Source organism: Erpetoichthys calabaricus, chromosome 9 (assembly GCF_900747795.2).
Source record: "Erpetoichthys calabaricus chromosome 9, fErpCal1.3, whole genome shotgun sequence".
NCBI lineage: Eukaryota > Metazoa > Chordata > Cladistia > Polypteriformes > Polypteridae > Erpetoichthys > Erpetoichthys calabaricus.
Window position 1 is genome coordinate 125,124,859 of NC_041402.2, and position 26,884 is coordinate 125,151,742.

Sequence of the window (26,884 nt, forward strand, 5' to 3'; positions counted from 1 at the left end):
ATAGCGAGGGATTACTGTACACATGTTTATTTCCTTTATGTGCATTAGAACAACACAAAAAAACAGAGAAAAAAAAGCCAAATTTGACATCATCTCACACAAAACTCAAAAACTGGGCTGGACAAAATTATTGGCACCCTCTACTTAATATTTGGTTGCATGCCCTTTGGAAAAAATAACTGAAATCAAGCGCTTCCTATAACCATCAACAAGCTTGTTACACCTCTCAGCTGGAATTTCCGACCACTCTTCTTTTGCAAACTGCTCAAGGTTTCTCAGATTTGAAGGGCGCCTTCTCCCAACAGCAATTTTGAGATCTCTCCATAAGTGTTCAATCGGATTTAGATCCGGACTCATTGCTGGCCACTTCAGAACTCTCCAGCACTTTGTCATCAACAATTTCTGAGTGCTTTTAGAGGTATGTTTGGACCCATGACCTCTGATGCAGACCCAGCTTTCTGACACTGGGCCCTACATTGCACCCCAATATCCTTTGGTAGTCTTAAGATTTCATGATGCCTTGCACACAGTCAAGGCATCCAGTGCCAGAGGCAGCAAAACATCCCCAAAACATCTTAGCACCTCCACCATGTTTGATTGCAGGTACTGTGTTCTTTTCTTCGTAGGCCTCATTCCGTTTTCTGTAAACAGTAGAATGATGAGCTTTACCAAAAAGCTCTACCTTGGTCTCATCTGTCCACAAGACATTCGCTGGAAGGATTTTGGCTTCCTTAAGTACATTTTGGCAAACTCCAGTCTGGCTTTTTTATGTTTCTGTGTCAGCAGTGGGGTCCACCTGGCTCTCCTGCCATAGCGTTTCATTTCGTTCAGATGTCGACGGATAGTTCGAGCTGACACTGTTGCACCCTGAGTCTGCAGAACAGTTTGAATATGTTTTGAAGTTGATTGGGGTTGTTTATCCACCATTCGGACTATCCTTTGTTGCAGTCTTTTATCAATTTTTCTCTTCCGTCCACGTCCAGGGAGATTAGCTACAGTGCCATGTGTTGTGAACTTCTTGATTATGTTGCGCACAGTGGACAAAAGAACATGAAGATCTCTGAAGATGGACTTGTAGCCTTGAGATTGTTGATATTTTTCCACAATTTTTGTTCTCAAGTCCTCAGACAATTCTCTGCTCTTCTTTCTGTTCTCCATGCTTAGTGTCGCACACTCAGACACACAACAGAAAAGTTGAGTCAACTTTTCTCCATTTTAACTGGCCTCAGGTGTGATTGCTATATTGCCAGCACCTGTTTCTTGCCACAGGTGAGTTCAAACGAGCATCATATGCTTGAAATAAAATGATTTACCCACAATTTTGAAAGGGTGCTAGTAATTTTGTCTGGCCCATTTTTGGAGTTCTGTGTGATATGATGTCAGATTTGGCTTTTTTCTGGTTTTTTTGTGTTGTTCCAATGCACATAAAGGAAATATACATGTATATACAAAAACATTTGTAATTGGAATCATTTTCTGGGAGAAAAAAGTATGGAGAAAACGTGAAACAGCTCATTATCCAAAGCATACCACATCATCTGTAAAACACGGTGGAGGCAGTGTGATGGCTTGGGCATGCATGGCTGCCAGTGGCACTGGGACACTAGTGTTTATTGATGATGTGACACAGAACAGAAGCAGTCGAATGAATTCTGAGGTGTTCAGAGACATACTGTCTCCTCAAATCCAGCTAAATGCAGTCAAATTGATTGGGCGGCGTTTCATGATACAGATGGACAATGGCCCAAAACATACAGCCAAAGCAATCCAGGAGTTTATGAAAGCAAAGAAGTGGAAAATTCTTGAATGGTCAAGTCAGTCACCTGATCTTAACCCAATTGAGCATGCCTTTCACTTATTGAAGACTAAACTTCAGAAAGAAAGGCCCACAAACAAACAGCAACTGAAAGCCGCTGCAGTAAAGGCCTGGCAGAGCATTAAAGAGGAGGAAACCCAGCATCTGGTGATGTCCATGAGTTCAAGACTTAAGGCTGTCATTGCCAGCAAAGGGTTTTCAACCAAGTATTAGAAATGAACATTTTATTTCCAGTTATTTAATTTGTCCAATTACTTTTGAGCCCCTGAAATGAAGGGATTGTGTTAAAAAAGTGCTTTAGTTGCCTCACATTTTTATGCAATCGTTTTGTTCACCCCACTGAATTAAAGCTGAAAGTCTGCACTTCAACTGCTTCTGAGTTGTTTCATTTAAAATTCATTGTGGTAATGTACAGAACCAAAATTAGAAAAAAGTTTTCTCTGTCCAAATATTTATGGACCTAACTGTACAAAGGCGTTCATGCAGAGGGAGAAGTACAATGTTCTGGAATGGCCGTCACATATAATTGAAAATCTATGGGATGATTTGAAGCAGGCTGTCCATGCTCGGCAGCCATCAAATTTAACTGAACTGGAGAGATTTTGTATGGAAGTATGGTCAAAAATACCTCCATCCAGAATCCAGACACTCATCAAAGGCTATAGGAGGCGTCTAGAGGCTGTTATATTTGCAAAAGGAGGCTCAACTAAGTATTGATGTAATATCTCTGTTGGGGTGCCCAAATTTATGTGCCTGTCTAATTTTGTTATGATGCATATTGCATCCATCCATCCATCCATCCATCCATTTTCCAACCCGCTGAATCCGAACACAGGGTCACGGGGGTCTGCTGGAGCCAATCCCAGCCAACACAGGGCACAAGGCAGGAACCAATCCCAGGCAGGGTGCCAACCCCCCGCAGGACACACACAAACACACCCACACACCAAGCACACACTAGGGCCAATTTAAAATCGCCAATCCACCTAACCAGCATGTCTTTGGACTGTGGGAGGAAACCGGAGCACCCGGAGGAAACCCACGCAGACACGGGGAGAACATGCAAACTCCACACAGGAAGGGCCCGGGAAGCGAACCCGGGTCCCCAGGTCTCTCAACTGCGAGGCAGCAGCGCTACCCACTACGCCACCGTGCCGCCCTGCATATTTTCTGTTAATCCAGTAAATGTAATTTCACTACTGAAATACTATTGTTTCCATAAGGCATGTCGTATATTAAAAGGAAGTTGGTACTTCAGGCAATGATAAACAAAAATCCAAAGAATTAAGAGAGGTTCCCAAACCTTTTCATATGACCCAGAAGTGCTTACAGATCACGTGGGCGGAAGAACAGAAGCACTTCCGGGGTTTGACACTATAAAAGGAATTGCCAGCCTCACAGCGAGGAGCCAGAGTCGGGAGGTGGAGGGCAAAGCTTGTGAGGAGGAGTGGGGGTGACAGAGGAAGAGAGAGAGAGAAAGAAAGAAAGAAAGAAGGATTATGTTGTGTTTTGTGCTTTTAGTACTGTGCTGTATGGTGGGGAGAAAAAGAAAAATGCTTCCCCACTTAAGTAAAGGTGTGCTATTTGGCAAGACTTGTGTCTCACCCTGTCTGTGTCGGGGTTTGGGGAGCGGCACACCCCCAAATGGTCCACATAATACATATATTATGTATATACAGTGCATCCAGAAAGTATTCACAGCGCATCACTTTTTCCACATTTTGTTATGTTACAGCCTTATTCCAAAATGGATTAAATTCATTTTTTTCCTCAGAACTCTACACATAACACCCCATAATGACAACGTGAAAAAAAGTTTACTTGAGGTTTTTGCAAATTTATTAAAAATAAAAAAACTGAGAAATCACATGTACATAAGTATTCACAGCCTTTGCTCAATACTTTGTCGATGCACCTTTGGCAGCAATTACAGCCTCAAGTCTTTTTGAATATGATGCCACAAGCTTGGCACACCTATCCTTGGCCAGTTTCGCCCATTCCTCTTTGCAGCACCTCTCAAGCTTCATCAGATTGGATGGGAAGCGTCGGTGCACAGCCATTTTAAGATCTCTCAAGAGATGTTCAATCGGAGTTCAAGTCTGAGCTCTGGCTGGGCCACTCAAGGACATTCACAGAGTTTTCCTGAAGCCACTCCTTTGATGTCTTGGCTGTGTGCTTAGGGTCGTTGTCCTGCTGAAAGATGAACCGTCGCCCCAGTCTGAGGTCAAGAGCAGGTTTTCATCCAGGATGTCTCTGTACATTGCTGCAGTCATCTTTCCCTTTATCCTGACTAGTCTCCCAGTCCCTGCCGTTGAAAAACATAGCCACAGCATGATGCTGCCACCACCATGCTTCACTGTAGGGATGGTATTGGCCTGGTGATGAGCGGCGCCTGGTTTCCTCCAAACGTGACACCTGGCATTCACACCAAAGAGTTCAATCTTTGTCTCATCAGACCAGAGAATTTTCTTTCTCATGGTCTGAGAGTCCTTCAGGTGCCTTTTGGCAATCTCCAGGCAGGCTGCCATGTGCCTTTTACTAAGGAGTGGCTTCCGTCTGGCCACTCTACCATACAGGCCTGATTGGTGGATTGCTGCAGAGATGGTTGTCCTTCTGGAAGGTTCTCCTCTCTCCACAGAGGACCTCTGGAGCTCTGAGAGAGTGACCATCGGGTTCTTGGTCACCTCCCTGACTAAGGCCCTTCTCCCCCGATCACTCAGTTTAGATGGCCGGCCAGCTCTAGGAAGAGTCCTGGTGGTTTCGAACTTCTTCCACTTACGGATGATGGAGGCCACTGTGCTCATTGGGACCTTCAAAGCAGCAGAAATGTTTCTGCAACCTTCCCCAGATTTGTGCCTCGAGACAATCCTGTCTCGGAGGTCTACAGACAATTCCTTTGACTTCATGCTTGGTTTGTGCTCTGACATGAACTGTCAACTGTGGGACCTTATATAGACAGGTGTGTGCCTTTCCAAATCATGTCCAATCAACTGAATTTACCACAGGTGGACTCCAATTGAGCTGCAGAAACATCTCAAGGATGATCAGGGGAAACAGGATGCACCTGAGCTCAATTTTGAGCTTCATGGCAAAGGCTGTGAATACTTATGTACATGTGCTTTCTCAATTTTTTTTATTTTTAATAAATTTTCAAAAATCTCAAGTAAACTTTTTTCACGTTGTCATTATTGGGTGTTGTGTGTAGAATTCTGAGGAAAAAAATGAATTTAATCCATTTTGGAATAAGGCTGTAACATAACAAAAAATGGAAAAAGTGATGCGCTGTGAATACTTTCCGGATGCACTGTATATTGTGGCAAGCGGCTGTGGGTGGCACCCAGCCGGGATGCCCCGAAGGACCAGAGGAGGGATTACGCCTCCTCCAAACCATGAGGGGGCGACTGCCCTGGTGGCTTTCGGGACCACGGGAACAGAGCTTAGAAGCTCAGCCCTATAGGGGCCCGTGGTCACCGCCAGGGGGCACCCCAATGCCTGAGGAGCCCTGGCCCTCAGCACTTCCGCCACACCCGGAAGTGCTGGGGCGAAGAAGACCAGGGACACCCGGAGTTTTTCCGGGTGCGCAGCCGGTATTTCCGCCACACTTGGGAGTGCCGGCGGAAGATCATTGGGAGGCACCTGGAGCACATCCGGGTGGGTTTAAAAGAAGCCGCCTTCCTCCATTCGATGGCTTGAGTCGGGAGGAAGAGAGATGGAGCTCAGGAGGAGAGGAGTGCAGGCGGCCTGAAGAGAGGAAGAGGAATTTTGGTAGAGGCCTGGACTTTGGGGTGAAGCGGGTTGTGTGTGCACCTTGTAAATATTGTATAATAAATGTGTGTTGGGTGAACCATCGGTGTCCGCCTGTCTGTGTCCAGGCCAGGTTCCACAATATGTATATGTATTTCCTAATGTTTGTCTTAACCTTTCACCTCTAGCAAAGGCATAACTTCAGACTTGTGTTTTTCAAAACTGTAATTTTGAAACAATCCAGCATTTCAGCAGTGTAAAACAAATGATTATGTGGCCACACATTTTGGACATGCACTAAATTAACATAGTTTTGGACAAAAAATGAATGCCTATCAGATAGCCTTGGTGTCACAATCACTCCTAACAGCTTTGTTCGAAGTACTCTCAGATGGGAATAAACTGGAGAATAATAAGCAAATTCTAATTGCCTTTACTTAGCTACTAGCATGTATACTTATCTTGCTCAACTGGAAGAATCCCAAACCAACACCTTTGAGTCAGTGGGTAACTGATGCATTATCTGAAATTGGAAAAAAATCAAATTCTCACTCAGTGTATCTATTCAAAACTTTTTTTAAAATATGGCAGGATCTAATCAATAACATTTTAGAATAATCTTCTATAGTGGGGAAAAGGATACTCTTCCTTCTGTGCTTTCTTTCTTTTGGGTGGGTTTTGAATTTTGTTTTTGTTAAGTTTGATTTGATTGTATGGATTTATATGTTCTTGTAATTAAAATAAATAAAAATAAAAAAACAGATTATTTACTGCAGATACAATTAAAAGCCCATAAAGTACAATTTATAAAGGATTCACATTTATAGGCATAATAAAATTCCATGACATTTATTGCATATTATATACAGTGTATACATATGTGTGTTTATAGATGACCACCCAAATGATTGTGGTTCAGACATATGGATATAATACTCCAATCTGTACTCTCGTGGTGCAACAACTGAGGCTCTGCCTCAGGTGCTGACATCCAAGGGTCAAACCCTGAAAAGGGAAGCAAATGTGTGTACACCTGATGAGCGCCAAGTAGGGCAAAACAAATATCATTTACTCTTTGTATTATTTGGCAAATACTATATAACATATATATGGTGACCACTGGGAAGAGAAAGCTATAAATGGCCAAGCTATGTAAAAGCCAAATTTTTGTCTTTATTAAGTCTGGGAAAGGGGAACAAACTTAAAATGAAAGTACTAAAGTTAGCCTGTTAATCTTAGCCAAAACCTTAGCCTTTCTTTCTCCAAAATGTGAGAACTTCCAAAGCCTTCCCTAGTCTTCTTTATCTTAATGGGCCTTAGCTCATAAAAGATAGGTTTTATATCCAGTACCGGGTGAGGTTTCTAATCTGTTAATATTCAAAGCAGAACTGATCAGACCTCTTTCAGTGTGTCCTTTTATGTGGCTGGCTTGTACTTTGTGACTGGAAGAGGAAGTCCTGACTACTCTTCTTGGTGACCACATGTGTATCCTGGTGCAGGGGACTTCCTTGAGCTTGTTTTGAGATATTGGGAGACCCTCTGCATGAGCCTGGGGTTTTCCCTGTGCTCCCATACTGGCCCACACAGGGTTTTGGAATGGACTGTGACAGTATATACTGTATTGATGCAATAACCTCTGCCTTGATGTGGCATAAAATAATTACAGTAACTGGTAACATTTTGTAGTTGTGGCAGTTAATCATTCTTGCTTACCATCACCACGTGCTACATTGTTCAGTTTTGGATTTTTTTAACTACTACGAGGGCAGTCCCAAAAGTAAGGTCTCCTATTTTTTTAGAAATACAAACAACCATTTATTTTCTATAATGTTTACATCATTTTAAAGGTTAAAGACTTATTTGTTTTTCTACATAATCGCTATTTAGGTTGATGCATTTTTGTATATGCTGTGGTAGTTTTAGAATGTCCATGTCATACCAGCTCGCCGCCATGTCCTTCAGGAAGTGTTGAACTTCATCTTTCACCTCTTCATCGGAGCAGAATCGCCTTCCGGACAAATGTTCTTTCAACTTAGGGAACAGGTGGTAGTCACTGGGTGCCAAGTCCGTACTATAGGGTGGGAGGGTGATGAAGTTCCAAGTGCCGATCTTTACGCATGTGTTTTGTCTTGGTAGAGTAATATATATATTGCTCTACTTTCCCCTATTGTATTATTAATATGTAGCCTTAGAATGCCTAATCTCACAGACTTACCACTGTTTGTAAGGTACTATTATATATAACTTATCCCCACCTTCCCTTCTATATCTATAACCTCAGGCAATTAGATGTAGTAAAAAGACGAGCAGAAGTTAAGTTACAGTTTAAACAATGTATTATTGATAATATTCATAAATAATAACAAAATGCAAAGTATATTTGAATATTGGCAACCATACAACCTGATTAAATGATGATATGTAGTTCAGGCGGCACATAGACTTGTGGTTACTTAAATGTCTCTAGTTAAGGCATCACTGGTGCTCAGCTTTCAGCCACATGTCTGTTCAAAATGGCTGCTGAGCTGTGCTCTTCATCACAAGATAGCAAGAGAGATGCTTCTTCATCATATGTTGGTTGGTAAGAGAGAGATACTGAGGTTAAACACATACATTTATAGATGTTCTGTCCAACCCCTACAGCCAATAGGACATCATGGTACTTAACGGCCTCTGAGACGAGACAATTCCAAACAGCCATACCTCAGACCAATGGGGAAATAGAACATCTTAACACCTGCCCCCAAACCATATTGCTCTTCATCACAAGATAGTAAGAGAGATGCTTCTTCATCATATGGTGGTTGGTAAGAGAGAGATACTGAGGTTATACACATACATTTATAGATGTTCTGTCCAACCCCTACAGCCAATAGGACATCATGGTACTTAACAGCCTCTGAGACAAGCCAATTCCAAACAGCCATACCTCAGACCAATGGGGAAATAGAACATCTTAACACCTTCCCCCAAACCATATGTTAAAGTACACCTTAGCCAACTTGCGGGGGTAGAAATGACTTTAGCAAAGAAACACTTGCCAAACTGGTTTAAAACACACATCCCCCAAATCCTGTCGTAAAATTCAAAAAGACCCATTCCTAAGGGGGGTTGAGGGGGGGAGTAAACACTAAATTACATTGCTTTGCCCAAATTAGAAATAAAAGACATACAAAACATTTATCAAATTATATGTAAAATCTCACATCACAACAGCATGTTTTCCTCAACCTTCGCGACTGTCTTGTCGGAAATTGACGGTCTCCTGCGCGAACTTCACACTTGGCGGTAGCGTTCAACGGGAGCTCCAATTTCAAGGGCTGCCAAGGCAAGATTGAGCATCCCAGCGAAGCTGCACATGCTTGTTTGGGAGTGGAGGAAGCACCAATCACAATAGTGTGGCCAACAGCCGTACGAACAGTTTCTCTACGTCCCCACCGCTTTGGAGACCTTACTTTTGGGATTGCCCTCGTATAATAATTTACACTCTTTTATTAATCTATGCTTTTTATGTAGAGAATGGTAGAAATAAATACTCAAGAACACAGAAGGTCCTGTTGTAGCATTCTTTTAATCAATGACAACACCAAAGAGGACAAAGTATGAACACAGGAAGTAAAGTACAAAGTAAATTAATATGAAAATAACAATTTCCTGAAGCCACTCAAGGCTGTAATATAATAATAATTATTATAATAATACTTTGTACAATGTCCTTTGAAAGTACAAGACCATTCCTGCACCATGATGCTCCTAATGGCCAGTAAAGAGCCAGTCTGCCCTACATGACAGTCGAGTGGGCCATATTTTTTTTCTATATTAGCATCATTCTGCCTCCTAGCAGTCCTAAACAATAGCCAGAGGAATCACATTAAGGCTTCTTTCCAATGGCGTGACATATATTTCCATCTAGCAAAGCCCAGACCATATTTTCCTGCTTACAATACCCAACCCTACCAGGTGTCCCTTTATAACACTTATACAGTAGCATACAAAAGTTTTGGCACTCTGGCTTAAAATGTCTGTTACTGTGAATAAGTAAGTGAGCAGAAGATGAACTGATTGGCAAAAGGAATAAAGTAAAAGATAATACACTTCTTTAATTATTTAAATAAGACTACATTTTTATTTCCATAATTGACAGTTCCAAAATACAAAAAAAAAAATGAAAAGCACCGGAAGCAAATGTTTGGGCACCGGACATGGTCAGTACTTAGTAAGACCCCCTTTGGCAAGTATCACAACTTGTAAACACTTTTTGTAGCCAGCTAATAGTCTTTCACTTCTTACTTGGGGTATTTTTGCCTATTTGTTCTTGTTAAAGGCTTCTAATTCTGCAAGATACACTGCTCTTTTGAGATCTATCCACAGATTTTCAATGATGTTTATGTCAGGGGACTGTGAGGGCCATGGAAAAAACTGTCAGCTTGTGCCTCTTGAGGTATTCAATTGTAGCGTTAGACATATGTTTTGGAACATTACCTTGTCGTAGGACCCATCTTCTTTTTAATTTCGACTTTTTTACAAACGGTGTGATATTTGCTTTCAGAATTTGCTGGTATTTATTTGAATCTATTCTTCTCCCTACCAATGACATGTTCCCTGTGCCACTGGCCTCAACACAAGCCCAAAGCATGATCGATCCACCCCCATGCTTAATAGTTGGAGATGTGTTCTTTTCCTGGAACATGGCCCCCTTTTTTCTCCAAACATGCCTTTGCACATTGTGGCCAAAAGGGTCTATTTTGACTTCATCTGTGTACAGCGTTTGTTTACAGAATGCATCAGGTTTGTTTAGGTGTTCATTTGCAAACTTCAGGCACTGTATTTTGTGGCTGGGATACAGGAAAGGTTTTGTTCTGCTGAGTCTAACATGAAGGTCATGTTTGTTCTGGTCTTGCTGCACCATTGTTCCAGTGTGTGCTAAATCTTCTTGAACGTCTTTTGTAGTCAAACAAGGTTTTAGTTGCCTTTCTAGCAATCCACTTAGCAGTTCTTTCAGAAGGTAGTCTTGGTCTTCCAGACCTCAACTTGACCTCCACCATTCCTGTTAACTGCCATTTCATAATAACATTATGAACTGAGGAAACAGCTTCCTGAAAACACTTTGCTATCTTCTTGTAGCCTTCTCCTGCTTTGTGAACATCAGTTATTTTATTTTTTTGGCTGGTGATCGTCAGGACAGGTTTGAGGAGTCAGAGAATTTATACAGCTTTACAGTTTGCATCACCTTGGGTATCCTAATGAGCTAACGAGGGTCTGGGACCTTAGGAAAAGTTATCTGAGATCTCAAATATCTTGGGGTACCTAAACCTTTGTATGGTGCTCCTTTCCTTTTTTCAATGTACAGTTGTACAAAACAAAAACAATACACAAATCTGGCATAAAATGTAGAAAATAAATGTGTCATCTTTAACTTCATGCCTTTTGGTGATCAGTTCATTTTTTGCTCAATTAACTATAACAGACATTTTAAGCAAGGGTGCATGTCACTGTAATATTTGGTGGGTAAATAATGCCTAGGTTTACCTCTGATTTTATTAAATACTAGGGGGCTTCACCCCCCCCCACCTTGGCCTGCGCTATGCGCCAGCCACTTCACATCTCTGCCCCTCACGTTGTGAGGAGGGGGGCTGAACGCACCTCAAGTAGACACGGTTGCTCCTCCAAAACCCCCTCTTAAACGGTGATACAATGGGAAACAAATAGTTTTTTTTTTTTTTTTTTTTTTACCTCCTCTTTGCTCGATCAACTGCTGGCTTGTTGCTGCTGACATCCTCTACTCCTGTTGGGGGTCCAGCTCCCGAGGCGCGCCCCTATGAAGAGGAAGATTTTCTGTTCTTTTAATTGAGAGACAGAACAGTCCCCTATGACTACACGTGGAGCTCGATTCACTCCTGAAAGAGACTTATGTTTGTCTGAAGTGTCTGAATAACGTTTCTGTCTCTAAAATCTCCTGTGTATCTGTGCAACTGTATGACCCAAGTGTGACAGCGTATGTGGATTTCACTTTCACCAAACAACAAATCTTTTAATTCTCACGGATACGCCTCTTCATTGGGAAGAAACACTACTTTTCCTGATGGCAACATGAATTAGACCATCTACAAGTCTCCGACTTAAAGTTTAAATCTGAACAATATATTCAATCTCTTTTCGTCTGTTCCCTTATTTCACAGAGTAATAATGTTCCCATATTTCACAGAGTAATAATTTCCATTTGTTTGCAATGTGATTTTTTTCTCTCATTTTTTTGAAGCTTTCAAATTTTCGTACTTCCATTATCTCTAAACTGCTCTGCATGTGTATCACGCCAACGTTTTTGAATTCTTTACGACGTTCTACTTTGTCATCTACACTTTGTCTTTTATTTCTGGTCCCGGGCATGGTCAAATCTCTTGACACAAAGACTCGTCTCGCAGGATGTGAAAGTGTCTCTCTGAGAAAGTCATGTCTCGTCTCTCTTCCCAAGATTTTTTTTATTATAATAGAGAGATGTGTTTAAACTGATCTTTGAGTTATCCATTTCATATATAATTTGTTTGAACGGGTACTGTGATATGCTGTATTATTGAATCTTTCCTTTTTTAGTTTGTTGTAATAGTTTTTTTTAATTGAAACAGTTTAAACATTGAAAAAGCAGTAGATACAGTTACAAGAAAATAGTAACAATGTAGCAGTAGAACAGAGAAATGACATCCTCCCTTCTCCCACACAGCATTAAACAGAAAGGACAGGAAGAGGAAATCCTTAACCTAAATGAACACCCCTGAGTAGGGTCCCATAATCAGTGGAAAAAGAAGAGAATAGTGATGTTAGCACACTAAGGATTGCTACTGTAAAAACACCAAAATGTCTGTTCAATCTTGTAGGCTTACAGTTAGAAAGCAGTGAAGGCTGACTGTTGATCAGATCAAAATTAGCTGGGGAAAAAAATAAAAGAATGAAATACAGGTTAAAAGGGCAAAGATAAAGAATAAGGGACAAATAGATAACCCCTGTCAAGAGCAAGAGCCATGTTCTATCCTAAGAATTATTGGAGTGTGCTTTCGCTTTATGGAATTTTTTTTGCCTAGCTTAATTATGTGGCTGATGCTGAAGAAGATAGACAACAATTTCTCAGTTAGACAAGTTGAGAGAATTTCCAGCTGGTATAAAAAGGAACATAACATTTCTGGAATTCTGATTGGTTGCTTTTCAAACAAAGAACACTTCAAAGAGTATAAAATAGCTGACTCAAGGTGGTCAGCCCTCCCACTTCTTTCCAATTCCCTCAACATAAGACCTTCTGCTTCTCTGAAGAAGACATACAGATGTGCAAGGCCTCACTAAAACATCTTTAAAGGAGCATGTACACACCTGCTGGACACACCATAGGACAAATGCAGTGGGTGTTTTCCATGTTCCAGTTTAGTGCAATAGAAAATATTATAGATCATTAAAAGTATTAAAGTACATTTGTACAATTTAGTGTATGCAGTTAGTCAGATAACTTGATATATACTTGTTGCTGCATGTACACTAGCATTGCTTGTGCAAACTCAGACAGGCGGAAGCACAAAAGATAGTGGAGTACTGGCTTTTTAGAATTGTCACAGGTTTATTTCTTTGTTGTTCTTAACCTTTCAATAGCTGCCTGTCTTGACAGTGCTGATTTTTTTCCTTTTAGCGTACAATTAAAACATTTGCTTAGTGTAGAAAATTACTTTAACAATGACTGCTCTGGGTGGCATGGTGGTGCAGTGGTAGCGCTGCTGCCTCGCAGTTAGGAGACCCGGGTTCGCTTCCCGTGTCCTCCCTGCGTGGACTTTGCATGTTTTCCCCGTGTCAGCGTGGGTTTCCTCCAGGCGCTCCGGTTTCCTCCCACAGTCCAAAGACATGCAGGTTAGGTGGACTGGCGATTCTAAATTGGCCATAGTGTGTGCTTGGTGTATGGGTGTGTTTGTGTGTGTGTCCTGCGGTGAGTTGGCACCCTGCCTGGGATTGGTTCCTGCCTTGTGCCCTGTGTTGGCTGGGATTGGCTTCAGCAGACCCCCGTGACCCTGTGTTCGGATTCAGCGGGTTGGAAAATGGATGGATGGATTGATGACTGCTCTGTACAATCAAGACAAGGCTAGTCATTTATCTGTATTAGTTGCAATATGGAAATACTGAGTTCTAATATTCAAATAAGGGATAGGTAAAAGAAAACATATCATGAATTTGAGAAGAAATTCTGGAAGAGGTGCAGTGGTGCTTAGAAAACCTGGCAGTTGTCCTGGTCTTAAACATCTGCAGAAAAATGTGTTTTTTTTAATATCTAATAAAGAACTCAAGTAGATATAACAGTGTTCCAGCTGTGGTCTTTAATTGTTGTTTTAACACCACTCTAAATATCTCTTATGTCATCTCGATTTCTTATGTCTGTGGTGTTTTATACATCCTGGAAATTCCCTATTCTGCCATGTGGAACATGCTGCTTGGTCTATAGCAACCAGTTCATGACACTGTGGAGTTGTGAAGATAGCCTCACAATATGTTTTGGAGTGTACGGGGTTGGTCCATCCATGTTAAGTTTTAATACTGAATTTCAACCACATTTCCACACTTCAAGATCGGGTGCTTTGTTGATGTCTTTTTTTCTGTACTGGTGAGGTAAAAGGAGTTGTAGCCAGTAGGATTGTTCATACTTGAAGAGCTACATCACTATCAGTGCTCCTCTGGGCAGTCTGTATTGTTTCATGTTTATTTGTAATATAATCAGACGGACAGAGTATTAATAGGAGAAGGCAGTTCTTCTTTTGAAGAAGTTTAGAAATTCACCTTTTAAGTTAAAAATATTTTTTGAGTTTTATACAATACTAGACATTAAGCCCGTTACAATAACGGGCGCTAGAACAGTAGTGCATAAACATTAGTAGGAACAGTCTATATTAAATGGCAAGGGACCGTGTATTTTCTGTTACAGTAATACTGGCTTGTATGTGGCTGTAATATGCGTCACTGTCTTGTGTGCCTTTAATTTTCTCACGCAGTAATACTGGTTTGTATTTCCATAAAATGCCTGTAATTTTCTCTGACAGTAATACTGGCTTTGATGTCCATAATATGCATTTAATTTTTTGTCACAACAGTGGGCAATCAGCAGAGTCTCCCCAGCAACGTCTCTCCAGCAAGTACTGTGCAGTTCCCCAGCAAGTATTTTAATCTATGCTGGCGTGCAGCTGATTATTGTATGTGTGGTGTCTCCCCACCAATGGATTTTATGTGCGCGAAAATAAATCTACTTTTAAAAGTCATCGTATTGTAATATCATGAAAATTCGTATATTTCGGAAAACCCCTTCAATGACTGACACTTTACATTTTACCAGGCCAAGCTTCTTAATCGCAAATCTGACATCCTCAAAGTGAACACTTGCACAACAACAAACACTAATCCCACCTCTTTGGGGAAGCTGGTCTCCGCGTCTCAGTTCCTGATTGGATTTTTCGTGCCTTATGTTTTATGTCTTACCTCATTTACCGAAATCTGATTGGATCGGCCGTGCAATATTTTATAGGTCCCGCTCTCTCTGTCTTGTGTGACGCGTCAGGCGGCCTTTGAAGCATTGCACCATGCCCCGCACGTGTGCACTTCACCAGAAGACACACACACACACGGACACATGGAGGCACACAGGGGTTTTATTAAAGAGGATTAGAATTTTATAGATTAACATTTGATTTTCAGTACTTTACAAGCCTTTATTAACAGACATTCCCAAATTTTGTGTGGAAACATTTAAAAATACTTTTATTTAAAACTTTTCTTAAAATACTACATCTTCTATGTGATTTCTTGATTGAAATATTAAATGAGATAAATAAAGCTGTTATATGAAGATTAAGTAAGTTTTGAATTTTTGCATGTTCATTTTTTTTTAGGTATACAGGTTTAAGTGGTGTCAATTTTCATAAAGTGCTTTTCTTTTTTTTCCTGTTTGGTATACATTTCTGACTTGAACAAAGGCATGTCATATATTGTGGTAATTTTATTTGCAGAATTATTATTTATGTAACTTATAAAACCACATTTTACTGTAGCTCATCTTCCTATTGGGTAAAAAAGTGTTTATGTTTAATCTTTTAAGTTTCTTAAATATTAGGCTTTTTTTTTTTAACGTTATTTCATGTTTTGTAATGAACTTTAGAGTAACTGATTTTGTTTTAGTTTTCCTCACTGCCTTTTGACAAGTCTTAAACCCGATTTTATTTAACGATAGATAATTAATTGTTCTTACTGCACTGATAAACAATGACCTGACTTTCTTACTTGTTCCACTGATGGTGTGCATAGGTCTGTTTACTACTGCTGTAAAGTTACTCTTACCAAAGTAAAATGTTTATTAATGATTTTAGTCAAACTTTTTAAATTAAGAATATGTGCTTTCCTATTATTTTGTTAATTGTAATTACTAAAAGTAACATTTTTATAGCTACTGATACCATGATGACTGTATTACCCAATATATTGGTCAATCACTTTAAAAAAAACCAAACACTAATCTAAAAACAGAGGCATGTTGGCACTTGCTTACTATACTATTTGTATTGAAAGTATAGAGAATATAGAAGGTTTGACCTTGTTTTCTATATCGGTGCGGTATTATGTGCATTTGAATGATATGTTTTTAAAATGTCAATGTATTAGTTCATAAGATATTTAGTTATATTTCCTTAGAAATAGATGATGAAATTTAACATTGTTTTTGCAACATTTGATAACAGGTGAATTAACACCTTACTATGGCGGTGCCCTAATTCATGCATTCCTGAGAGGAACACGGGATGAGGACAGTACAGTGAGAGCAAGTAGTCTGTCAAACATTGGAGAACTTTGCCAAAGATTGGGCTTTACATTGGGTTCATTGGTACATGAGGTATGTTCCTTGGCATCAAGCTGTGTTGCCAAGAAAACTGTTGAATTTTCCTTCAAATCAGTATAATGCACTTTGTAGGAAGTCCTTAATGCAGTTTGAGTTTGAATGAATAGTGTATGTGCTAATAACTGACGCTTTTCTGACAAAGCAGGTTCAGAAAATGGATGGAATGTTTTATTTATCTAGTAAAAATGTAAACCTTTTGTTTAAACAGATCTTAATAATGCCTACTCCGTTGTGCTTCATTATTAGTGTCTTAAACAAAATTTAGCCTAAGGCAGCCTCCTTTTAAAGAAACTGTTCTCTAATAACACTTAATTCTCAGAGTCTGAGAGCAGAGAAAAGGAAACTCAGACATGAGAAATCTGGTGTCTTCACCTTAACACTCTTTGTTTATTTAAGTCAGCAGACAAGCACCATTAACCTTATCTAGGGCATCACATATATTCTGGTAAATATGCTGAAAAGGAGCTATGGTGCATGACTGTAAGGAATAAATAAAATAGGCTTACTTTTCTGATAACGATATCTTAATCTTGATGTTCAGCATGAAGGAATCTAACTATATGCTGTTTTGCATAGGAGCATACTTGTGACCTTGTTTTAAACTAAAAATAAAGCATAATTTATAGTACATTACGATAGGTGTGTAGTTGAAAAGACATTGCTAAACATTGTTTATAGTCTTGCAGCATTCTCTTTAGCTGTTAATGCAATATTTTGTTCTATAAAAAAGATTGTATCAGCAAAAACTGTATTTGAAAACTACATTAATAAGCAAAGTTAATGAGCACACTGAAACTTGTTTTAGCCTAAAATTGGTTAAGTAGCTATAAAAAATATATTTTTCTTAACCACTTAACTTGGTTCACATAGTATCAAATAAAAACACAAAATCTGGGTGGACATTTTGTGTAATATCAAGCCTTAAACATTAAAAAAGAAAGTATAAAACAAAATATGACATTTCTGTTAATCTAGCAAATAGTATAGAAAATAATTAAAATAGACAAATAATTCATTCAGGCATTTCAAAGTCTTTTGGGCACTTCGTTGTAATGAAAGTATCTGCTGAATGAATTTTGTAGTAATGAGATTTTTATAGACTCTGTCTTATAGGGAAACTGTTGGGACCCTAAAACACTTTGTTGTATTGAAAATTTCGTTGTAATGGAATTTGACCTGTAGTCAATTAAAATTAAGGATATTAATGACTAACCTTTGTCCTTGTGTTGATTTTACACCATATAATCTGATTGATTATTTCATTTATTTAAACTTGCTTTATAAAATGTAATTGCTTTATTGCATTGAAACATCTGAGAAACTTATGACATGTTATTCATTTAAACAGAAACATGAAGGAAGTATTTAAGCTACATATCAGATTGTTTCACACACAGAGCAGATTGGATACCTTCATAGAACGTGAAGCATGCTAAAAGATAGCTCAGCCTGTTAGCATTTTGAGTTAAATGTTTATAAAGGTTGTTCAATCTGTGTAGCACTGTGTCCCTTGCCCCCTGGAAAGCCAAGTTATATATTATTTCAATATTGCTATCTTTGCGGTAATAGATTTGGACTCAAATTACTATGGCTAAGCATTGATTATGTTGTGCTTTCAACTTTTGCTTTCACTACTTAATTCTACACCAATCCTTCCATTTGTTATATCTCTATCTAAACATTCTCTGTTAAAACTCTTAAATATTTGTGTGCAAAGTTCGCAATCCACATTGAATCCCCATTTTCTGTACCTGCATCTGAAAAACTTTAAAAGCATGCATGCCAGTGAAACATTTAAATTACCTGTCAGTCCAAAAAGGATTGAAGAAAATGTCAAAGGCTGACAGTCATGTCTCAGCTGTTCATACAGCTTCATTTCATGCTCTTGCTGTTTAAAAATGTTTTTGATTTTTCTGTTATTTCTGCCCCACTATTACATGAATGTTTACAAATAAAGAATAATCTAATTAGCCCACCACCAGCCCTTCCCATTGCCACCCAAACACCATTTAGTTTTTCATCTCAGTAAGTATCCATTAATTTATCATTTTATTTTGCTAAGCATTATATACTTTCATTATGTGTTTTTATTGTTTATTTATGTCACAGTGCATGCTCATTCCAGTGTAGAAGGAAACTATATTGGTATATGAAACTGGATAGTATCCTTGTGTTTACGTTTGTACTGTAACTAAACATACTATTGAGTCTATTAAGTGTTAAACACATAGGTAATTGGTGTTCTGGATGGTATATTATGCAGAAACCTTTGTTGGACTGTGCTACAGGTGTTTAGAGTGTCGTAGACATATTTCGGAAAATGCACCTCAAAACGCGTTGAGATACTACTGTATCATTTTTCCAAGTAAAAATATTGGAAATATAGCTTCAGACTGCCGCGCCGTGTTATGAAGAACTCAAAATCTTTCATCATTGCCGAAACATTGCCAAGATTTGTGGAGCAGCATTCTAAATTAATGTTTTGTTTTTTTTTTCAAACAATTTATTTTGACTGTAGAGATAAAAGAAACAAATATTTTGTAGTACCTCTGTGTTGACTGTCTCATACCATCAGCATGCATGCATGTTAGCAAGTTTGTGTTAAGTTTTAAATGCTGTACGCGCTTGGGCGATTAAATTAAATTAATGAGGAAGATAGTATTTCTGTCTGCAATGGTCTTTTCACACGTGCAGTTTTATTCACAGATACATCTGGAATAAACATCTATTAGTAAATGTGAGTCGAAATGCTGGAAAAGTAGATGCTTTAATAGGTTGGAAGTATGAAAATAAGACATCTGCCTATTGCAAATGATAACTTCACAATGCTTTGATATTTTCCTGTGGAAGGGGTTTAAAGGTGTAGCAGCTTTCTTGTTTGTGTGTTGAAGATTTTTTGACCCACTCAACAGGACATTGAACTTTTTCAAATCTAATCTAATTTTTGCTGTTACTTATTCTTTAATATTATTGTCTAATCTTAATTGTTTTTCTTTTCTTGTAACTTTCTCATTGTCATCTTGTAAAGCACTTTGAGCTACATTGTTGTATGAAAATGTGCTATATAAATAAATGTTGTTGTTGCAGGCAAAATGACATAGAATGGCTACAGTCTATAATTGTTTTTTGGCCACTGTTTGACATGCATATGTCAGACTGTGGACTTACAAGTACACTGATCTTTTTCGTGGTATTTAAAAGGCCATCCTTATTGCTATAATATTAAATTTAACAGTTTCCACAGTGTAAAAGTACTTTAAAACAGTGAGAAATGTGAAATCTTGGCTGAGGACAAGAACATCAGATACATACAGTGCATCCGGAAAGTATTCACAGCGCATCACTTTTTCCACATTTTGTTATGTTACAGCCTTATTCCAAAATGGATTAAATTCATTTTTTTCTTAAGAATTCTACACATAACACCCCATAATGACAACGTGAAAAAAGTTTACTGGAGATTTTTGCAAATTTATTAATAATAAGAAAATTGAGAAAGCACATGTACATAAGTATTCACAGCCTTTGCCGTGAAGCTCAAAATTGAGCTCAGGTGCATCCTGTTTCCCCTGATCATCCTTGAGATGTTTCTGCAGCTCAATTGGAGTCCACCTGTGGTAAATTCAGTTGATTGGACATGATTTGGAAAGGCACACACCTGTCTATATAAGGTCCCACAGTTGACAGTTCATGTCAGAGCACAAACCAAGCATGAAGTCAAAGGAATTGTCTGTAGACCTCTGAGACAGGATTGTCTCGAGGCACAAATCTGGGGAAGGTTACAGAAAAATTTCTGCTGCTTTGAAGGTCCCAATGAGCACAGTGGCATCCATCATCCGTAAATGGAAGAAGTTCAAAACCATCAGGACTCTTCCTAGAGCTGGCCGGCCATCTAAACAGAGCGATTGGGGGAGAAGGGCATAAGTCAGGGAGGTGACCAAGAACCCTATGGTCACTCTGACAGAGCTCCAGAGGTCCTCTGTGGAGAGAGGAGAACCTTCCAGAAGGACAACCATCTCTGCAGCAATCCACCAATCAGGCCTGTATGGTAGAGTGGCCAGACGGAAGCCACTCCTTAGTAAAAGGCACATGGCAGCCCACCTGGAGTTTGCCAAAAGGCACCTGAAGGACTCTCAAACCATGAGAAAGAAAATCCTCTGGTCTGATGAGACAAGGATTGAACTCTTTGGTGTGAATGCCAGGCGTCATGTTTGGAGGAAACCAGGCACCGCTCATCACCAGGCCAATACCATCCCTACAGTGAAGCATGGTGGTGGCAGCATCATGCTGTGGGGATGTTTTTCAGCGCCACGGACTGGGAGACTAGTCAGGATAAAGGGAAAGATGACTGCAGCAGTGTACAGAGACGTCCTGGATGAAAACCTGCTCCAGAGCACTCTTGACCTCAGACTGGGGCAACGGTTCATCTTTCAGCAGGACAACGACCCTAAGCAAACAGCCAAGATATGAAAGGAGTGGCTTCAGGACAACTCTGTGAATGTCCTTGAGTGGTCCAGCCAGAGCCCAGACTTGAATCCGAATGAACATCTCTGAAGAGATCTTAAAATGGCTGTGCACCGACACTTCCCATCCAACCTGATGGAGCTTGAGAGGTGCTGCAAAGAGGAATGGGCGAAACTGGCCAAGGATAGGTGTGCCAAGCTTGTGGCATCATATTCAAAAAGACTTGAGGCTGTAATTGCTGCCAAAAGTGCATCGACAAAGTATTGAGCAAAGGCTGTGAATACTTATGTACATGTGATTTCTCAGTTTTTTAATTTTTAATAAATTTGCAAAAACCTTAAGTAAACTTTTTTTACATTGTCATTATGGGGTGTTGTGTGTAGAATTCTGAGGAAAAAAATTAATTTATTCTATTTTGGAATAAGGCTGTAACATAACAAAATGTGGAAAAAGTTATGTGCTGTGAATACTTTCCGGATGCACTGTATTTACTGGGTGTGCATGATGAGTGTTCACCAAACTAGGATTCTTGAACGTAAAAATGCACTGTTAAAGTTATTAATAAGTTTGGACAAAATGACTGCCAACTACAACTGCTGTTCATGCAACAGCAATTGAAATCTCATATAATCAAGTCTGAATTAAGAACACCACCTCACTACTTTCACTGAAGAAACTCTCACCAGGCACACACATATACTCACAAATTCTGAACGTTACATATGTAAATAATAAATTAGGCAGGGATTGAGGCAGAAAAAAATCCAAAATGTTATATTGATTTAGATCCACCTTGTGTTCATTAGTATATTGCATTGAATGTAAAATACTAATTGATGAGTGCAACATCACATCTGCAGGAAATCAGTTTTCTTCTGATATTGTAGTTATTGAACATCAATTAAATCTTTTTAAAAGGCTTATGCCACTTTGTGGCAAAAATGGTGAGATATACTGAGTATTTTATGGCTAAATAAATGAAAAGACCAGAAAAGGGATCGTTCATTTGAATTGTGGAGCTGTTTGGTGCAACTTATTTCTTGTGACCTCATTGTCTGCCACATTGGTGTGCAACGGCCAGCTCACTCTCCGAAACCAGCAGCTACACCACCATGACCCGTGGCCCGTTTACGTCTATATTGGTAACTGCAGATTAATGCTAAAGCTGCTAGAAGAACTGTCCTGACTATCATTAAGGAGTTTCTATTTAGTCTCAACTGCTATATTTATGGGTTGTTCAAAGCACTTTTTCGTTTTTTTTAATATCTGCTATAGTTAACAGCAAAACAGCAAATTTTGCTTCTGTCTCTATTCTTTTTGTGGTACTACTGGTCTTTCGTTTTGAATTCTTATCCATGTGGACATTTTTTTTGCCACAGGGTAACACAGCAAATGTACAATCTCATGAGAATGACCTGTTAGACACCTGTTCTGATCATGCCCTGTCCATATCAACCAGCCAGTACTTACATTTTTGTTTAGAACGCTTTTTATTTTTATTATTATTAAATAAGAATGTTGGGCCTGTGGTTGACTGCCTTTATATATTAATTGTTCTATTATGTTTAAAAAGTTTTAAAAAAATTTCTTTATTTTTGGTCATATCTTTTTTTCTCCTTCTCTTGGGTGGGACTTGAGTCTCGCTTTGCTTTTTTCTTTGTACAGTAATCCCTCGCTATATTGCGCTTCGACTTTCGTGGCTTCACTCTATCGCGGATTTTATATGTAAGCATATTTAAATATATATCGTGGATTTTTCGCTGGTTTGTGGGTTTCAGTGGACAATGGGTCTTTTAATTTCTGGTACATGCTTCCTCAGTTGGTTTGCCCAGTTGATTTCATACAAGGGACGCTATTGGCAGATGGCTGAGAAGCTACCCAACCAGAGCGCGTATTACGTATTAAATTAAACTCCTCAAATATATTGTGAGCACGGGGGCTGTTCGCACCCCTAGAGGATACGGCCGCTCCTCAAAAAACGCTGAAAGACTATCTTCACATTACTCCCTTCCTTGCTGGGCTTACTTGTGGCTGCTTTATCAAGCGATATGCTTCCCGCACGGTGCTTCGCATACTTAAAAGATCAAACAGCATGTATTGATTTTTGATTGTTTGCTTTTCTCTCTCTCTCTCTCTCTCTCTTGCTCTGACATTCTCTGCTCCTGGCTTCTGGAACGCAACCCCCACGATCGAGGAGGGATTACTGTATTTCTATACTTCTTTTGTTTTCTGTGTATTGCTGTTGAAGTAAATGGTTATATCTGTTATGTTTTTATTATTTATTTGTTTGTGTAGTATGTCATTGTAAAGTTCTGCTCTTTGGAATATAAATTAAAAAATTTTAAAAAAGATTTACTTCTGATTGGATAGGTTTGTAATCATGAGGATCGAAGTGAGGTACAAGTGTGTGCTGGATAGCAGAGTGCTGTGAAGGCCTGTACTAATGATAGATCCGGCCATGCATAATAATAATCTTCACTATTCAACCTCCCTAACTTAGACTTTATCAGTTTATTGGCGTATAATTTCACCAACTGAGATGCTTATTGTTAAAAATGCTTTTGAAATTAGATATTATTTGGGGTTTACTTTCCAATATTGGTGTTTAATATCAAACAAATATACTGTTTACTTTCTTTTCTTATTAATTCTCTTGTTCTCTACAAACGATCCATAATTTTGTGGTTCATAGAAAATTTTACCCCAGCATAATTACTTGTGCACTCCCATGCTATGTAATATAATGATGGAGTGCAAAAGTGGTTAATCAGATATTTTCAGCCACGGTATCACATTGCATCCCAGGAACCACTCTCAACAGACGTACAGAAAAATATTTCAACATGAAAGTGCAAGACGTGAGTGGTTACCTGTGTTCATGGTAAAATACAACTAGTTTACCCGGCCTTGTATTTTGCTCTTAATTTTAAGTTGTTCTCTCGCCATGTTACAATATATATTAAATCAGATATTGTACCAATACCAATTTATATAACTGGGTTATCATTTCAAATTGCGGAGTAAAAGAGCAGGAGTTTTTAAACATAGTCAGAGCCTTAATATTAAAACACCAATGAGTTTAAATAGTAAATGTATTTTAAATGTTTATGTAACACATTTGTTATGTTGCATTTATTTTCGATCTCCATTGACCCTTATAATGTCAAACCAGTAAATCTTCTAATAGATGTTACTTGTGATGTGCTTTTACCGCATTTAAAATAAGGGATCGCCTGTACAGACTTGATTAAAATGATTTACTCTAAGTTTGTCTGCTTGTTGTTACCTGAAATTATTAGAAGACAATTAAGAGAACAAACACAGAAAAATCCAAATTAGTAGAAAGATGACAGAAGAGATTGAAGAACTTAAAACTGTGGTTAAAATCTGAGTATTTCTGATTTTTTATGAATGTAAATCTCACACTATAGCTGTTTTCTAAATGAAGATTAAGGTAATAAAAAAAAACAGCGAATTGAACACAGTACCTGGGGATTACAGTTATAAGAGGCCATAAAACTTTAGTGTTGTTTCTTTTGAAATTTTATGTCATACACTAAGTTAAAGGATGTTTTTTCAATAATTCTAAATATATGCCTGTCTGCACGACACATATTGGTAACTAAAACTGTAGCTAAAATGACTAACAAAACAGTTTATTAAATGTAATAAATCAAAAGCTTAAGTTAACAATGAAAAAATAGGCTGAAATTAAACTGCATTTTAGATTATTATACATGACTAGATAATTACATTAATATAATAGTAAGTGGTGCCCAGAGGGTAATATAATTGAAAAATACTGCTCATGCCGACCCAGTCCATAGAGAGAACATTGCTGTGGACCTAACCTCCTATTTGCAGTATTTCACTGTCTAACATTGTATAGCCTTTGTCTGCCAAATGCATATCAAAATGGAAGTGTGAAATCAAAATTCATGGCACAACACATATTCCTGCCAAAAATAACTTGGATAGGCCTCCTTTAACTTACCAAGAATCATCCACTAGAAAAAGGTGTCTGGTATGTTTTTTTTTTCTTTTGTGAACTTGTGTCTTTGTTAGTGTGACATTTCCTGCTCTCTCTTTACCACATTGTTATAATCTTCTCTTTCTTTTCCTACTTTTTATTCATTAGCAAATCCTTCTGGGTTAAGTAGAATAACCTGCAATTAGTGACTTTAAAATTACTTTGAGCAAAAAAACACTCACATTAAAGGTGTCTCTCCTCCTCCTTCCTCTAAGAAGGTGCACCCATGTTATTTCTAAAGTAATATTTTAGAGGCAAGTACAGGACAAGGTATTTTCAGTTCAGTTTATTTTTTATTTAATGCTCCTCATTGAGTACAGAGAGCACTGATTATTTCTCCTAATATGCAGCAATAATACACCTTTCTGTTTTTATTTTCAGCAATGAAAAAATGTCAGTTTCTGTAAATAATTAAATGTTAATTTTAATTACAATAATTCGCTGATCAGCGTAGTACCTAGCTAATGCAGTAGGCTAGTGCCTGCAGAGGCTGCAGGTGTTCTGCTGTTTTATGTTCTGTATTGTTTGGTAATAGTCTTGTTTTAAGTCGTCTTTGTTTAATTTCAAGTATTTTACATATGTTTATTATTTGTGTCCAATTCTTCATTATTTTATATTTATGTTTCTATGTTCTGTTATGTCCCTTACGCTTTGTGCATGGTTCTCCAAGAGGTCTGTCTCCGCGTTAACCACCACCAGCCCTGTAAAGACCGGGGACGCCCACTGGTGAAAAGTGGTTAACTGTCATTTATGCTTGGTGTTTGTGAGCTCTGTGTTTATTGAAATTTTATTGTTTATTTGTTTTTCTAGATCCCTGACCCCTGTTCTCTTTTGACCACTCTTACCTGCACCTGTTTGGATTTTTGAGTTCGGATTGCCTTGGACATATCCATTTCTGACTGTTTGCAATCCATTTATCATTTTAGAGTGATTGAATTTTTTGTAAATCTTTTATTTTTTTATAAAGGTTCTGAACCTTTATGTAGACAAAGGTTCATAGCCACCCTTTCTCTGTTGTGCACATTTGTTACAGTATGTTGGGGCTTATTAGTTGTTGTGGCCAGTTTCCCTTTATAAAGGCCTGCTGCCTCTGACACCAGCAGATCTCTACTTGGAAATGGCCTAACTGAGTGTGTCTCTGCTGGGTGTAACAGTGAAGAGCCTTGCCTGCTTCCCAGCCAGTGTGAGAGCCCCTATGGAGTTTGCTTGGGAGGAATTCCTGCATCATAACAGCAGGACCCCAAGTACAATTCCCTGACTTTTTGCATATTCACATTAGTTCACTTGGGCTTCCTACCATTTCCAGAAAAACATCCAAATTTATAAATTAGTCTTCTGTGAGTTAATGTGGGGGTTGTGTGAGTGTTTCCTTGCTGTAAATGTGTGTTAAGCTCATAGTCGGCTCTTGATTTGCACCTGTTGTTGATAGGATCACCACCAGCACTGTTTAAAGAATAAATTTGGTTATTTTTAAGTTAAATATTATATATTCACAATGATGGTATATATTAATTTACCACATAAAATTGTCTTCTAAAGTGAAGCATTTGTATGCATTTTAAATAATTCCTAGCCTATCCTTGTTTTTAAATTTGTACCATGGCCCTCATTTTGAAACACAAAAGCTTGAAAGCTTACCGAATACATCAATTTTTCAAGCCAGTAATGTTATCGAGGATTGATCCACGTCTTGAGATTGAACGCATACTGCAAAACAGCATATCCATGTCATTTTAGCAAGGAAAAAAAGCTAATCATTTTAAAACTAGAATCACCACGACTAATGCCTATTGGCTTTGGTTTTTTTAAATTTTCAATTATTTCCACAGTGTGCACATTTAATTCCTGTCTTCCCTTGACTTTTCTTAAATTGCCCGTGTTATTGCAACTCTGAAATATACTCAGATAACGTAATGGATGATAT

At 38.6% G+C, this 26,884-nt stretch overlaps 1 protein-coding gene across 1 annotated transcript in view; it reads left to right on the plus strand.

The window, feature by feature from the left end:
* The window catches only part of tango6 (transport and golgi organization 6 homolog (Drosophila)), a 215,056-nt gene that overhangs the window by 155,295 nt on the left and 32,877 nt on the right, over positions 1 to 26,884 (plus strand). The window contains exon 16 of the mRNA XM_051931454.1: positions 16,309 to 16,460. Coding sequence (XP_051787414.1) covers positions 16,309 to 16,460 — 152 coding nt within the window. The remainder of the gene's footprint in view (positions 1 to 16,308; positions 16,461 to 26,884) is intronic.